The sequence below is a fragment of the Thalassophryne amazonica genome, chromosome 16 (assembly GCF_902500255.1).
Source record: "Thalassophryne amazonica chromosome 16, fThaAma1.1, whole genome shotgun sequence".
Lineage (NCBI taxonomy): Eukaryota > Metazoa > Chordata > Actinopteri > Batrachoidiformes > Batrachoididae > Thalassophryne > Thalassophryne amazonica.
The window spans coordinates 77084985-77103014 of record NC_047118.1 but is presented as its reverse complement, the minus strand read 5'-3'; the positions used below and the strand labels follow the sequence as shown (position 1 = coordinate 77103014).

Below are 18030 nucleotides of genomic sequence, written 5' to 3'. Positions count from 1 at the left end.
GGTTCATCCAGGATCGGGAAATGCTGACTACAGCGGGAAGTGGAAGGCCAGAACCTCTCAAAGCTCACAGTTTAACTTTTTCCCTCTGGACTAGTTTTTCAGAATCATCCTGGCTCCGGTTTCATAAAGCGGTCTAATCTTTTAGTCTACAAAACTTACTTTGTCGACTAAGGTTAGTTGCCCAACATTAGCCATCTAATCACCGTTTCACATAGACGGCTAAAATTGTAGATTAGTCGTCTAATGTTAGTCAACGATTTTCATGGGCATAAGCGGCCTTGTGAGTGCCATTGCCAAGAAACTCCTCCAATGCACGAGAGTTTTGTTTACTTCCAGGTTTATCGTCTGCTACAACCATGGCTGAGTTCGCCACAAGAGGAAAACTGCTCCTGGCCTTGGCGTCCATAAACATCCCCAATGAATTATTCCAGTCCCGAAACACCCGCTCCTGCCACAAGGCTCTCCTTCCTTCCTCCTCCATCAAGTAGTGGTACGTGATAGCCAACATTTTTGAGGTAAGACACTGGCTAAGAACTTTAGTCAGCTAATGCAAAACTTTAGCCGACTAAGCACTTTATGCAACAACTAAGATCAAATGATTAATCAACTAAGTGAGCTTAGTTGAGTAACAAGATTAGACTGCTTTATGAAATTGGGCCCTGATCCACAAAAGTTCAGTGATCTTTGTTCTGAGTACACCTGATTCCATCAGATCTCAGAAGGTAAGTGGGGTAAGTCCTGATTAGGTTAGTATCTCGCTGGGTTGCAACATTGTGCGAACGCCAATTGTGATGGAATTTGCTTGACTTCCTGCAGTGTTTGCTGGGTGTCCCTCGCTTGAGTCGCATATTGGGGATGGCATGTTGCATGAATTTTGAACAGATTATTGGTGGTGAGGTGGCAAGAGTCCGCACAGTCCCACATGCTCCCAGAGCCATTGTGGGCGTCAGGGAGTCCGCTGAATGTAATCCCCAAACTCATAACGTGTAAGAATCATGAGGGGTTAACAATGGATGAAACTAAATTGTGAGTGATTGGAGACAAAATTGAGAATTTGACATTCCTTGTGGGAGACCTGTATCAGCTGGCCTGGGAGCAAGCCAAAACAGTGGAGATGATTGGAGAGAAACAGCACTTCTGGAAGCAGCCGATGGAGTCTAGCAGCCGCGGGTCATGCATGTATGGTCAGTGGGTTGAACACACGTCTGTGGCAGCTGGGATCATCTTTGATTTTTATATAGAGAACCACAGCAGTACAGCAGTAGACAAATGCTGGTCATTGTCAAGAACCGAGGAGGACATCTGTCCACAGAAATATGTCGCACACAGATCTGTGCGTGACAGTGGCATCAGGACCTCTTTGATGGTGTGGACTAGTGGACATTTATTTCAGAATGCGGCTGGTGATCAAATTAGTAGTATCTGCAAAGGCTGCACTCGACATTCGGGAGAGTACCACGACATTCGAGCGGCACTCACGTGAATATTTGGCAGATATTTGGGCGACATGCACTAACGTGTCTTTACTACCAATTCAGTGAGATACCTACTGCGATATTTCGCTCATTCACGTTTGTTCGCAAATATCGCAATACACATTTTCAACTACTCTCCGACAGTCACAGCCCAGTGAGATAGTACCCTGATTACTTGGGTTGGAGACCTCTTAGAAAGACCAGCACCTGTGTCTGTTTGTCCAGGTGAAATCGGAGTTGTATCTGGAAATGTAAAACTTGTGCCAAATTTCAGTATGCACTGGTTCTGCTGTGGCAACCCTGAACAAAACAAGGGCAGCCAAAAGACAAACAACAACCTAATCACAAACGTTCAAAGTGTCAGTTTGAAAATTCAATTAAATTTCAATTTATTAATTTTATTTTGCACCAAATCACAAAAGAGTCGCCTCAAGGTGCTTCACACAAAACAATTCAGAAAACAAAATAAAATAAAATGAATTAAAAGATAAAAAAAAAGCACAGCAAAAGAGTAAAAAAGTAAAAAGCATAGTAACATACTATGCCAGTATGCTAGCCATATGAAAGGGAAAATAAGTGCATCTTAAGTCTGGACTTGAAAGTCTCCACAGAATCTGACTGTTTTATTGATACAGGGAGATCATTCCACAGAACAAGGGCACGATAAGAGAAAGCTATGTGACCCGCAGACTTTTTATTCACCCTAGGGACACAAAGTAGTCCTGCACCCTGAGAACGCAAAGCCCGGGCCGGTACGTAGGGTTTAATTAGGTCAGCTAGGTAGGGAGGTGCCAGTCTATGAACAATTTTATAGGTTAGTAGCAGAACCTTAAAATATGATCTCACTGGGACAGGAAGCCAGTGAAGAGACCCCAAAATGGGTGTAATGTGGTCAAACTTTCTGCTTCATTTCAAAAGTCTGGCAGCAGCATTTTGAACATTTGAAGATCCGAGGGAAAATGCCGACCAGAGGGATGGTAACAATATAGACGGTTTTTATATGATGTCACACACATAGCCAGGAGACCCCCCCCCCCCCCCCCCCTCGGCAATATAAACACAGACAGCTGAAAATAAAAAGAACTTAAAAAAGTGACAGAATGTTTCAGTCTGTGTGAGGTGACGGACACACAGCCAGTTATTTCACTGCTCAAGTCAAACGATTCATACTCAGTGGTTAATTACAGACTACCCAGCTATAATTAGTTGTTGATGATGCACAATTAAATACAAGTTATCTGTTTTAAAGCGTGATGACTGTGAAATGGCCAGTTAGTTAATTCGCAGATGTGACAAGGTTCTTCCCGATGTCAATTTTATGACTTCCCTAAAGAATCGCTCTAAATGACTAGCGAGCTGTGAAAACGCAGTAAACCCATGTAGAGACATGCGAACAATCATCCCACACAGCTGGGTTGCAGTGATGACTTTGTGTGTCCTTCCACGAACAACTGCTAACCAGATGTGTGCTAACAGTATGGCCACATCTTAGCCATTATCAACAGCTTTCCACAGAGTACGTTCTCACCACAGACTGTAAATATACTGGACAAAGTCTGTGTGACTTCACCCACAGGCTTTTATAGAGACGCCTAGCAGGAGTGGTGGCCAAGTGCACTTGGTTTCACTGCGGAAGGTTCCTGGTTCAAACCCCACCCCTGTTGGTCTCCCCATGAACTATGGAATTGCGTCAGGAACAGCATCTGGCATAAAACTTGTGCCAATTCAACATGCAAATTGGATCTGCTGTGGCGACCTCGAGTGAAAACAGTGGCGCGACTGAAGGAACTACTTTATCTGGGTGACGCCATGTTTGCAGTGGTCACAGTGCTGATTCTGGCTACATCATGATGAACCATAAAAGGATAAAGAGGTGGAGCGTGGTTAGCTCAGTGTGTGACAAAAGAAGCTTGAACACACCTGTCTCTTTGAGTCCAAACCAAGCTAACAGGCTAACCTCAGCTCGGGTGTTTATTAAATCATAATTTTGGGGACTGCACAGTGGTTCTCATAACAGTTTCCTTTGGTGTGGACATTAAAAGTTATGAGCTGCTTATTTTCTCAGTACTTGTCCATTAAAAGGACCTAATGGTTCAGGTTAAAAATGCTAACTCCGTTAGCACACAACATTAAATATGATGAGAATTTCACTCACATTTTCAATGTGACTTTCAGCCGCACTGAGTGGACAATGAGTTACAAAGGTTCAGTGAGCTCTGTTCTGAGTATGCCTGATTCCATCAGATCTCAGAAGGTAAGCAGGGTAGGTCCTGATTAGGGTAGTATCTCACTGGGCTGAAACATTGTGTGAACGGCAATTGCAAAGGAATTTGCTCGACTTTGTGCAATGTTCACTGGATGTTGCCATTCCCTCGCTTGAGTTGCACCTCAGAGATAGCATGCCACATGAATTTTGAACAGTTCAAAGGGGGCAAGGCGACAAGGGTCCTCGTCACACAGTCACACACATGTGAAATGACAATGACATGTGAAAAGTATTGTACACCAGAAGAAAGGGAGGGACAACAGGCATGACATTTTCACCAGAAGTCAGTAACAACCCAAGTAATCCACACATACAAACAAACACACAAAAAAGTACAGAAATTCAGTTATGTGGAACAATGTGAAATGACACATGAATAAAATATTGAACACATGAAGAAAGGGAGGTGCAAAAAGGCATGGAAAGTCAAGATACCAGCTGGAATCTATCAATAATTAAAAAGCAATCCTGCCCCTTGTCAATGCAAATTAATATCAGCTAGTTCAGTCCCAATTGATGGTCCATACAAAAGTGTCTCATTACCTCAGTGTCACACAAGAAACATCTCATGATGGGTAAAAGCAAAGAGCTCTCTCAAGATCTTCACAACCTTATTATTGCAAAATATACTGATGGCATTGGTTACAGAAGGATTTCTAAATTCTGAATGTTCCAGTGAGTGCTGTAGGGACATATTCCAGAAGTGGAAAGAACATCATTTCACCATAAACCAGCCATGACTAGATGCTCCTCACAAGATTTCTGACAAAAGACTGAAAACCATTATCAGAAGAGTTGTCCAAGAGCCAAGGATCACTTGTGGAAACCAACTGAATAAGTCTTTCAAAGAAAACAATAAGTAATGCACTCAGTCACCATGGCCTGGTGGGCACAGATAACCAAAAAATTAACTTCAATAACAGATAATCAGATAACTGAAAAGTTATCTTTGATAAAGATAAAACAATAAACCACTCAAAAATGTATCGGAAGCTACAGATAACCAATAACTTCCAATATTGTCTCTGGTACATTTGCAACTACTAATAAACTGAATTTGAGTTTTAACACCACAATAGCTTCTACTAGAATTAAAAATCAATCAATCAATCAATCAATCAATTTTTTTTATATAGCGCCAAATCACAACAAACAGTTGCCCCAAGGCGCTTTATATTGTAAGGCAAGGCCATACAATAATTATGTAAAACCCCAACGGTCAAAACGACCCCCTGTGAGCAAGCACTTGGCTACAGTGGGAAGGAAAAACTCCCTTTTAACAGGAAGAAACCTCCAGCAGAAGCAGGCTCAGGGAGGGGCAGTCTTCTGCTGGGACTGGTTGGGGCTGAGGGAGAGAACCAGGAAAAAGACATGCTGTGGAGGGGAGCAGAGATCGATCACTAATGATTAAATGCAGAGTGGTGCATACAGAGCAAAAAGAGAAAGAAACAGTGCATCATGGGAACCCCCCAGCAGTCTACGTCTATAGCAGCATAACTAAGGGATGGTTCAGGGTCACCTGATCCAGCCCTAACTATAAGCTTTAGCAAAAAGGAAAGTTTTAAGCCTAATCTTAAAAGTAGAGAGGGTGTCTGTCTCCCTGATCTGAATTGGGAGCTGGTTCCACAGGAGAGGAGCCTGAGAGCTGAAGGCTCTGCCTCCCATTCTACTCTTACAAACCCTAGGAACTACAAGTAAGCCTGCAGTCTGAGAGCGAAGCGCTCTACTGGGGTGATATGGTACTACGAGGTCCCTAAGATAAGATGGGACCTGATTATTCAAAACCTTATAAGTAAGAAGAAGAATTTTAAATTCTATTCTAGAATTAACAGGAAGCCAATGAAGAGAGGCCAATATGGGTGAGATATGCTCTCTCCTTCTAGTCCCCGTCAGTACTCTAGCTGCAGCATTTTGAATTAACTGAAGGCTTTTTAGGGAACTTTTAGGACAACCTGATAATAATGAATTACAATAGTCCAGCCTAGAGGAAATAAATGCATGAATTAGTTTTTCAGCATCACTCTGAGACAAGACCTTTCTGATTTTAGAGATATTGCGTAAATGCAAAAAAGCAGTCCTACATATTTGTTTAATATGTGCTTTGAATGACATATCCTGATCAAAAATGACTCCAAGATTTCTCACAGTATTACTAGAGGTCAGGGTAATGCCATCCAGAGTAAGGATCTGGTTAGACACCATGTTTCTAAGATTTGTGGGGCCAAGTACAATAACTTCAGTTTTATCTGAGTTTAAAAGCAGGAAATTAGAGGTCATCCATGTCTTTATGTCTGTAAGACAATCCTGCAGTTTAGCTAATTGGTGTGTGTCCTCTGGCTTTATGGATAGATAAAGCTGGGTATCATCTGCGTAACAATGAAAATTTAAGCAATACCGTCTAATAATACTGCCTAAGGGAAGCATGTATAAAGTGAATAAAATTGGTCCTAGCACAGAACCTTGTGGAACTCCATAATTAACTTTAGTCTGTGAAGAAGATTCCCCATTTACATGAACAAATTGTAATCTATTAGACAAATATGATTCAAACCACCGCAGCGCAGTGCCTTTAATACCTATGGCATGCTCTAATCTCTGTAATAAAATTTTATGGTCAACAGTATCAAAAGCAGCACTGAGGTCTAACAGAACAAGCACAGAGATGAGTCCACTGTCCGAGGCCATAAGAAGATCATTTGTAACCTTCACTAATGCTGTTTCTGTACTATGATGAATTCTAAAACCTGACTGAAACTCTTCAAATAGACCATTCCTCTGCAGATGATCAGTTAGCTGTTTTACAACTACCCTTTCAAGAATTTTTGAGAGAAAAGGAAGGTTGGAGATTGGCCTATAATTAGCTAAGATAGCTGGGTCAAGTCATGGCTTTTTAAGTAATGGTTTAATTACTGCCACCTGTGGTACATAGCCAACTAACAAAGATAGATTGATCATATTTAAGATCGAAGCATTAAATAATGGTAGGGCTTCCTTGAGCAGCCTGGTAGGAATGGGGTCTAATAAACATGTTGATGGTTTGGATGAAGTAACTAATGAAAATAACTCAGACAGAACAATCGGAGAAACAAACCCAAACAATGAGGCCACACTTTTGTCTTTGAACATCCTGCCCTGCTGGAAGTTCTAATTTACTACACAGCTTCCAGCACAAAGGCACTCTGAGAACAGCCATAATGCCCAGCTCTCTGCCAATCACAATGCTCCGGTCAGGCGGAGGTCTTGGAAAATAAAGTCATGCTGAGTTATGGTTTTGATTTATAAATAACATTAATACCGATAGAATAACTCCATTAATGTCAAATCTGTCATTTGTACAAACTTAAAATATAACATATATCTTTTAATGTTGAATAATGCACTAATTCTGAGGTTTTGTAACAAACACAGACAGATCGCAAAGGATTCTGGGTAAAAGTGCCTCTGCGAGAATTTTTTGGACAGAGTTTCAGGTTAATCGCGCGTCCTGCATCGTGTAGTGTACATGGAGTAACAAGCTGCGTTTAACATCTCACGGCCACCTCCTGATCACCGATCTTATGGTCCAATGAAAATCAAACCTGTTTGATATTATTCTGGTCGGCCGTCGTGAGGTTATCCTGCTGCTGAAAAGCTACAAGCATCCAACCGCTCGCACTGTGCCTGTGCAAACACTGCAGAGCTGTCTTGTAATGTTTTTTTTTTTTACTGTTGTTTTGTTTTTAAACTTAATTTGTAAAAAAAAAAAGCCATTTGCAAAGCCAAAAAGTTGATTTGACAATCATCTGATACAACCGGGGTCAAAATAAATAGAACACTGCCATCTACTGGTGACCAGACGCTTAGTACTTAGGGCGAATATTGCCATGAACACTACTGGCCAGTAGATGGCAGTAGAGGCCTTGAAAACAAAATTCTAGATAATCCATGTCTGCTACATTTAAAATGCGTGGAATTTAACAAACGCAAATACAATAACGTCTATAAACCCAGAGAATATATTCACAAGAGTTTTAGGCACTAGCGTTTAATGCTGCTGTCCGTGGAGCCTGAACAGAGTGTCTGAAATGCATTTGTCCTGTCGTGAACATACTGAGATTACATAATCCTACCCATAATGCACTGCTGGGCACAGCATGTGCTCACAAAACCTTAAAAATTAGCACATTTCTTTAAAACTAAAACATATATCTGATATTTTCACTTTATAAAACTTCAGACATGACAGTAATTTTAAATAACGTCCAAAATTAGTTTGGTTAAAATTTGAACCATAAGTTAAAAATGTATGCCTCTGGATGACTTAGGTGATACTGCCAGCATATCGGTAGGGTGTTAAAGGAAATGATTTTTTTTTTTTTGTGACCAGTTCTCATTTGTCTGCAGAGGATAGAGATGCTTTTCATAAAGGCAGCTTTCTTCTGTTTGCAGAGGATAGAACTGTACATCTGTTACAAAACTTTTAACAGGTAGGTGCTGAACTGATTTTAAATTTTAAAAATGCTTGTCGCTGTTCAGCTTTGTTTATTAGTCTAAAAGTTATCGGACAAAAATTAATCGGAAGATAATTGGTCCGATAATGGTTTTTAAAGTTATCTAGAAAGATAATCAGATAATGAAAACATTATCTTTGATGATTGTCGGAACTGTGCCCACCACTGCCATGGCCTGTATGCATGCTCACTACGCAAGACTCCATTGTTGAAGAACTTGTTTAAAGTTTGCTGCACAACATTTAGACAAGCCTGTGAAGTACTGGGAGAATATAGTCTGCTCAGAAGAGACCAAAACTGAACTCTTTAGATGCCAAAATATGCACCATAAATGATGCTGCACATCAGCCCAAAAACACCACACCAACAGTGAAGTTTAGAGGTGGGAACATTATGGCGTGGGGCTGTTTGTCAGCAGACGACACTGAATAACTTCATATAATTGAAGGAAGGATGAATGAAAAAGGCATTCTTGATAAAAAATTTACCAGGATGATGAAGATGAAATAAGGGTGGACATTTCAGCAAGACAATTATCCCAAAAACGCAACCAAGGAAAATCTCAATTGGTTTCACAGAATGACAAAACGATGCTAGAATGGTCCAGCCAATCAGCTGTCTGGAATCCAACAGAAAATCCATGGAAAGAAATAAAGATCAGAGTTTATAGAAGAGGCCCACCGAACATTCAAGATTTGAAGACAGTTTGTGTGGAAGAATGGACCATATCATCCTGATATGGACCAACATCTTTGAGGAACATTTCCAAAAACCTTGCTGAATCTAAGCCTCAAAGAATTAAGGCAATTCTGAAGGCAAAAAGGGGTCCAACCCGGTACAAGCAAGGTGTACCTAATAAAGTGGCCAGTGAGTGCAATAACTTGTACATTTATATTGTGGTGTGTACAGCTTGCAGCACTCTGATGCCTTTTTTTTTACTTTTGTCTTTCTTGCTGCTTTTGGGCAGCATGGTGGTTCAGTGGTTCACACTATTGCCTCACAGCAAGAAGGTCTGGGGTTCAATCCCACCCATGCCCACTTCCTTTCTGTGTGGAGTTGGCATGTTCTGCTGTGTCTGTGTGGGTTTGTTCTGTGTGCTACAGAGTCCTCCTACTATCAAAACATGCACATTAAGGTCTGCTCCTTTCTCGGCCACTGACCAAAGCAGCGTCTCTCCATCTGAAGTTGGTCCCCTGGCGCTGCACTGAGGCTGCCCGCTGCTCCTAGTGATTAGATTCTGTCTAACTGTAATTAGGATGGCTTAATGTAGAGGAGAAATTCCTTGTAGGTATTCATGTGTGTGCAATGACAGTAAAAGGCCTTCTTCTTCTCTTCATTTTTTTTTTTACAATGCAGCAGCTTCATATTTTAAAAAAATCTATTTTTACTTTCTGTGTCAAAAACAAAACAAAAAAAATTATTTCCAAATAAAGCTTTTCAACGGATGCAGTGAAACTGCCCGTCTTTTTCATATCACAGAAAAAAATAACATGAAAGAATCTGAAATGTAGGAAAAAACAGGCCTCATTCACAAATCTGTGTATAAACCATCTGTGCAAATGTTTCCTAGGATTCATCAGTATGTTTGGACCTACATTTGTTTGTACTCTGCAAACAAAGTTAGAATATTCTCAGACCATGCATACGCAGAAATGACAAAGGCACAGTTGTTCTAGAAAATACAAAAACACACCGCTTTAACTAAATGCACAGTACCGGTATACTAACACGCTATTCATTTTTTAAAATTATTTGTGAAAAATGTAATTACATTAATTAATTTATTATAATTAAAGTAAACAATTTAATTCAATGATACATTTTCCTAATATATTAACGAAACATGAATTTGATGCTCTTTCATTCTCATCACTTGTTATAATTAAAATCTTCAGTTATACCAGTTGAGTTAGTTGACTTAGTTCACAGTATATGAGTATATGAGGATGTTCATATTGCAATGCAACACTTTTGGCTTTTGTAAAATTGTTTACTTGCTTATAATTGATTGATAACTTGCAACAATTTCTAGTGTCATTAAACTGGTATCTGCAGTTGATTTAAAATTATTAACTGGTAGCATATTAAAGGGTGTGGAGGGTATATTAAAGGATTATTAACCAACTGTGAGGTCTGTTCGGGGAAATATCAGACCGACGTGTTGTCAGTACGGACTGAGCGAAGACGGAGGTCTGATATCCCCGTACAGACCAAGCAAGTGAGGGTAATCATTTATCATATGGCTATTATAAATATATAAACACGCAAACTTACAGTATCGCCCGAATATGAAAGCTGCTGACGACTTGTAGTCAGACATGTTCGCTTCACCTCTGTGAAGAACTTGCTAACAGATGATCCGGTCGTTAGCTGGTAAGCTTTCAATATTTGTGTTTTTTCAGATGCTGTTTAGATAGTTATGGAGTACGTTCATGTCCGACTTGCTTTTTCTAATCACGCTTTTAGCTTCTGATTTGTAAAGAAAATAAGCGTTTCGGACTGATTGTCATGGAAACTGGTCCAAAACGGGAAAATATCCGACCGGTAATTAGCAAATCAGAGCGTGTGTAGCGTTGCAGCCATATAATAAAAAAATGACACTGTTCATTCTAATTCATTTATTTTTGCAAAAAGCAATGCTATTTTTATTTTTTATTTTTATTTTTCTGCAATATAAGTTGCACTTTAATTTCTGGGAAAGCCCAATATGAATAGTTATTGTTATTACTATTATCAATAATGAATGTGTGATTTTTAATTTATTTATTTTTGTCTTTAAGTCACACCAGAGTTTAAGTTGCAGGGTTTTTTTTAAGATAATATCTCTGCTAATTCCTTATTTTATGTTAGTTATCAAGCATTTGCTTTTGTTATCTGTTTAGAAGTGCCTGAAACCTGGTTCAAAGTCTCAACAGTGAGTAAAGTTGCACTTCCATTACGCATGCACAAGTTTCAGATAAAGGGAGGGCTTCACTCTGTCTTTGGGGAGCCAGTAAGATTAGGTTTGTGAGACTAAAACCCACCCACTGTACCACCTTCATTGTCTCATATAAAAGCATGATGCCAGCCATGTTCGAGGTCTTCTCAGAAAATGGAGTCTGTGTGTGGGCTCTGTTTCTGGGGACCCGGGACTGATTTTCAATGGGACTTTCAATAAATTCAAACCAAGGAATATATCAATCTTGTTCTTTGTAAGGGGCGGCGTATTATAGAGCTTCCACAAACTGTCACGATTTCGGCCGGACCTGGGGTTTGATTCGGGTTTTCCCTCTTTCTTTTTTCCCCTTCACATGCCCCGGTCTTGATGTACTATTTATTTTATTTTCAAGTGATTATTCTCTGTCCTGTTTTGATTTGTCACTTTGTTTTCTTTGTTACTTTTTACTTTGGCCTTTTGTTCTGTTCTAGTTTTCTGCAGTCAGTTGTAGGGATGGGTATCAAGAACCAGTTCCTTTCGGGTATCGTTAAGAAATGATTCGATCCACCGACATCAATAAGCTTTGTGCTTAACGATTCTGTTATCGGTCCTTCAGAGTGGCCGTTGTTTTGGGGGGTGTTTGTCAGGAAAATGATCATTTCTCTACAGTGATTACAGACCCTGCAGCGGGTCCGTAATCAACTTTTCTGCAGTGCAGCTTTGCTTTGAACCTTGAACCAATCGAAGCAATGGTTCGCAGATTGAAGCAATGCTTCGATCTATTGCTTCGTTTATTCTTTCTTTCTTTCGCTTAATTTTCCCCCGCTAAAACTCCAAAAAGCATACATCTGTGAGTATTATTTACCTTTTCTATGTTAAACCGACCTGTTATGGTCTTCTGAAACAGTTGACAGATGTATTTTATAACTTAAAAACGGGAGCGATGCTAACGCGTTAGCATGTCTATGGCATTTTCAGTGTTAAAAGTTAGCATTAAGCAGTTGCAGCTGTCATCACGTTCGGGTGCATTTGTTTTCAAATTGTAATATTTCTTAAATTTATTTTTGTTTATATATTAATAATCTAATGATTATTATATACAATATATACTTATTATATACAATTTTAGAGAAAGAGACAAAAAGAACCTGAATAGAAACACAACAGAAAATATAAAAGCAACTAACAATGAACATAAATAAATAAATAAATAAATACATACAGACAGAAATAAATAAGTGTTTCCTGTGAACACCTAGTGACTTTTACACCTCCATTTCATCCCTGTCTTATTTAAGGTTAATGACAGTTTGTTTCGGTCAAACCATATTTTCAGTTTGTTAATTTCTTCAGTGATTTCCTCCAGAACTATCTGCCAAACTAGAAAACTGCTGCATCCTAGTAAGAGCAGAATACTACTGGAATGAATTTGAATAAGGAAAGTTGGGGGTTTTTTCTCAATAAATGGATGCTGCACTCACTGCCGTTTATTGTCTGGAATAGTCCCAGATTGCATTTCAGAGCTTCCAGAATTGAAACATTTTCGTGTGGGTGGTGTTGGGGGGTAATTTTGGGTTTCAGTTTTTTTTGTTTTTCACCACTTTCATCCCTGAATATGTGAAATTGTGAGTCACTTTTGTGCGGATTAAAGTTACTAACTGGGACTCCAGTCTTGCTGCGAGAAAGAAACGAGAATCGTCCTCCGTTCTGTTCACACAGCTACAAATGTTGCGCGGCTCTCTGACGAGTCAAGTTAGAATGATAGGGTCCAGTCTGAATTAATAACTTCAAAGCAAAACACTGTTTTGTTTATTTTTATTTATGTCCAGAGATCAAGGATACAGTGACCAATTTCATATTTATTTACTCTAAGACTCAATGAAATACATAGAAAACCTGTAAAGCCTACTTTTAGTACAAAATTCACAAGGTATTGATAAGGGAATCGATAAGGAATCAGATCGATAAGCAGAATCGATAATGGCATCGATATCGATAAAATCTTATCAATACCCAACCCTAGTCAGTTGTGTTTTCATTTATTGTTTATCACTTGTTTATCTAGTTCCTCTTATTTGTAATATTTGTTGTACTGTTATGTCAGGGTTTGTTTTCTGTTATTGTTTAGTCACTGCCTTTTCTTATGGTTTGTTTTACCGCCTTGTTAAGTCAGTTTTGGTTTAATTTAGTTTTAGTATTTACCTCTATTCTCTCATACAGTTTTCATTAGGTTATCACTTGTATATTTTGCTATTAATACTTGTTTAGTTTTGCTTTAGTATCTATGCTCCATGTTTCCTGATGAGTTTGTCATGTTCCAGTTTGGCGTTATGTTTTATTTTGTCTTCTGTTTAGTCTGTTCATAGTTCTCTGTCCCTACTCACGCTCTTGGCACCTGTTTACATATCTTTGTCTATTACATCACTCCGCTTTGTACACTCCCTTCCTCACCATCTTGCCCCATCCATACTCTTTGATCACCAGCCACGACCCCTTTCTAGATCCTTCCCCTCACATGCACCTTGTTAACAGCTGCCTATTTAATCTCCTCTCAGCCACCACTCATTTGCCAGTTTGTTGTCACTTCCAGCACACATTCCAGCCCTCTTGTATCCAGTCCTGATTTGTCTTGCTGTGTACCAGTACCTTGCTCTGTGTTTCTTGACTGCGCCTTTTGCCTCAGCCCATATGCCAGTGTTTGCTCATGCCTCAGACCCCTGCCTGGAGACAACTGCGTTTTTGCCTCACCCTGCTTGTACCTCTGCTCTGCTATCTGACAACCTGTGTACCGAACCTCAGCCTGAAATAAACTTGACAACTACTTGTACCTCAAAGCCTGGTTTGGGAGTTTGCATTTTGGGTCCACCCTCCCCAGGTGCCAGGCTCCTGCCTGTTCTGACACAAATGACTATTTTGATAATCGACTAGTCAACGATTATTTTTGCAATTAGTCAGATCATACGTAAATTGCAGCTTATCGCATTTTATTGATATTGATACCATTATCGATTCCGTTTATCAATCCGATCCCCTTATCAATACCTCCTGTGAATTTTCTGTGTGCTACAAGTAGGCTTTATAGGTTTTCTATGTCAACAACATTTTATTGAGTGTTAAAGTAAATAAATATGAAACTGGATCCTTGATCTCTGGGGATAAGAAGCGGAGTTAGCGCTTCTGAAGAGGAGCGAAGAGCCAACGAAGCAGCGTGTCGAAGCACTGCTTCATTGATTCAAGGTTCAAAGCAAATGACTGGTCGACTACTAAATTAGTTGTCGATGGTTTCAATAGTCGATGTAGTCGTGACTAGTCGACTAGTCGTGGCAGCCCTAGTTTATTACAAAAAGAACTGGGCGGAATTACAATAAATAAAGAATTCCTGCATTTGTTATTGATAATTATAATAATTATTATTTTTGAAGGCCTATACAAAGTAATCTCCAAAAATAAAAGAATAAACACCAATAATACATTACACTGTAACAATGTAAACAATCCCAAATTAAAGCTAGAGTACCGGCAATCTTCAGTAGATACAGTAAAATATAGTCTAAAGTTTAATATGAGGTCTATTAGAAAAGTATCCGACCTTATTATTTTTTCAAAAACCATATGGATTTGAATCATGTGTGATTGTGTCAGACAAGCTTGAACCCTCGTGCGCATGCGTGAGTTTTTCCACGCCTGTTGGTTGCGTCATTCGCCTGTGAGTAGGCTTTGAGTGAGGAGTGGTCCAGCCCCCTCGTCGGATTTTCATTGTCAGGAAATGGCGGAATGATTTGGGTTTTTTTTCCATCAGAATTTTTTCAGAAACTGTTAGAGACTGGCAGCTGGAAACCATTAGAAAAATCATTCCGCCATTTCCTGGCAATGAAAATCCGACGAGGGGGCTGGACCACTCCTCACTCAAAGCCTGCTCACAGGCGAATGACGCAACCGACAGGCGTGGAAAAACCCACGCATGCGCACGAGGGTTCAAGCTTGTCTGACGCAATCACACGTGATTCAAATCCATATGGTTTTTGAAAAAAATAATAAGGTCGGATACTTTTCTAATAGACCTTGTATATATAAACTACATCATATTTAGAACCCATTAAAATTTTTGGGGAATTTTTAATTCGTGGGAACATACATAATTTGAGGGAAATCCATAGCGTATATCGCCCCAGCGAAAGTCAAAACCTGCAGACGAATTCCTGCCCGAAGTGCGTCTGTGATTGCGCAGATGCACTTAATAACTCAGATAATCAGATAATAACAGACTCAGATAATAACCATAACTGTACACCGTCAGACACCAGTCACCAGGCAACTCACAGGTCCAAAAGCAGAGCTGCAAAATCCTCGTGAGTTCGATCGCGTCTTCTAGCTAGCTGCTAGCAGTAAAACCCCCCCACATGACCTGTGACATCACCCTGATGGCATCCTGGCTTTCGAATTTTTGGCATGTGCCAATAATTCAGAATTTGTTTCAATATGGACAAATTTTAATCATGTTCAGAGTAATATTTTGGGAATCCTTTATATTCACACTAACGAACAAAATTACTTTGGTCCCCATCAAAATTCTAACAATCGTCTCAATTTCAATATGCTTCCTGGCACTCCAGCTTTAAAGTGATGATGATAATACAGAAAAAAAAAAAAAAAAACGGTGTGACTTGTACTCTGAAAAATAAAGTGAATATAATTATGTTCTGACTGATGGCAGCACTGTTGTCTCACAGAAAGAAGGTCCTGCGGTCGCTTCCCAGCTGGTCCTTTCTGTGTGGAATTTGCATATTCTCCTGATGTTTGAGTGGGTTCCCTCTGGTCCTCCCACATCCAAAGACATGAAGGTTCAGTGAATGGAGACTTTAAATTGTGTGAATGTGTTTGTCTGATTGAACTGAAAAACACACAACAGTTGTGGACAGAACCACTTTCATGATATAATTTTGGTTTATGTACGTATTTATTTACTTATTTATTTATTTATTTATTTATTTACGTATTTATTAGACATTCAAGACATAAACAGTAATATGAATAAATAAATAAATTACCTCTGGGTGACACTTATTTATCACTTTCTCCATCATTTCTGAATAAATTTCACTTCATGATGATGTTGCTTTCTCCTCCTGTTTTTTTTTTATTTTTTATAATTCATTATTTTTATTCTGCTCAAATCCCACCCCTGCCACATTTCTGCATGTAATGTGGAGTTGCGTCAGGAAGGGCATCCGGCGTAAAACTTGTGCCAATTCAACATGCAGGTCCACCTTGGATTTGCTGTGGCGACCCCGAGTGCAAACAAGGGAGCAGCCGAAGGGACTTACTATTTTTTTATTTTGCTTTGTGATTCGTTCTTTGTCAGCAAGTTTGATGTCAAATTCATCAGAACCTCGCGGGACACAGCACTCAACATTCACCGTGTCAGTTTTTTTTTTTTTTAACCACCGAAAAGACTCATTTTCAAGCCTCTAACCTCCGGCACGATTGTTTCAGTTTCGACTGTTAGGAAATTATTCTGGTTTATTCACCTTTTGGGACCATCTCTTATGCAGGCTAATGTCTTTCACCTTCATTCTATGCAGCACCGCTCTCCACGGCGCACCAAACCGATGTCCTTGTATAGATAAATAGAGGCGTGGCAGTATGCAGACTGCAGGCTGCGGGCACCAGCCTGCCCATTAAAAATGATTCTGATTCACAGACATAATGCAAAGTGACGAGGAGAACTAAACTGACTGGTATGCATGTGTCGTGAATTTGGCAGTGATTTTTGCACACAATTTTAATTTGTGTGGAGAGTAAGAATATTTCAGTGCACATAATCGTTTGCCCATTGTGAAGAAACCAAAGGTATCACACCGATCTTAAATATCAGTAAAAATAAAACAGACATCAACAATTCAGGTGCAAAAGCCAGTAAGTTCATTTTTATTTTTTTTTAAAGGAAAATACCATTTGAATTGGGAATTGAAAGGAAAATGAATTAGAAAATGCACACATTTCCTTCAATAAAATGAAAACGGTAGTTTCAAATTCTTCAATATTGAGCACACTGATGGTGCATGTTGGCCTCAAATCAAATTTTGAGGTTTTGGAGATACTGGGTTTTGTATCTGAATCTTTCAGTTACTTCTGGTACAATATGTGTCTTCTGTGCTGTCCTTAAAAATAAAACACCTTTTTTCTGAACTTTGACATTGTTGCGTTTGCAGGATTTGTGCCAGCTTCTCAAAAGAAAAAAAAAAAAAAAAAACACTTGTCAAGTTTTTCTGTGTTCTTGCTGCAGTTTGGACTTTTCCAGGATGGTGATCTTACCTGTTCAAAGAACTCATCCATGAAGTGGTCCCTGTCCACCTGCACCACCTCTTCATCATCATCACTGTCCTTAGCCTGCAGACACAACCAGAACAAAACCAAGTTAGACCACACAGAGCCACGACCTCAGCATGACACCACATTAGTGCACACAGAGCCACACCCTCAGCATGACACCACATTAGTGCACACAGCGCCACACCCTCAGCATGACACATTAGTGCACACAGCGCCACACCCTCAGCATGACACCACATTAGTGCACACAGAGCCACGACCTCAGCATGACACCACATTAGTGCACACAGAGCCACGACCTCAGCATGACACCACATTAGTGCACACAGAGCCACACCCTCAGCATGACACCACATTAGTGCACACAGAGCCACGACCTCAGCATGACACCACATTAGTGCACACAGAGCCACGACCTCAGCATGACACCACATTAGTGCACACAGAGCCACACCCTCAGCATGACATCACATTAGTGCACACAGAGCCACGACCTCAGCATAACATCACTTTAGTGCACACAGAGCCACGACCTCAGCATGACATCAC

The 18030-nt window shown here is 39.8% G+C and overlaps 1 protein-coding gene across 1 annotated transcript in view; it reads right to left on the bottom strand.

Moving 5' to 3' along the window:
- The window catches only part of stx1b (syntaxin 1B), a 199516-nt gene that overhangs the window by 92100 nt on the left and 89386 nt on the right, over nucleotides 1-18030 (bottom strand). The window contains exon 2 of the mRNA XM_034191041.1: nucleotides 17464-17538. Coding sequence (XP_034046932.1) covers nucleotides 17464-17538 — 75 coding nt within the window. The remainder of the gene's footprint in view (nucleotides 1-17463; nucleotides 17539-18030) is intronic.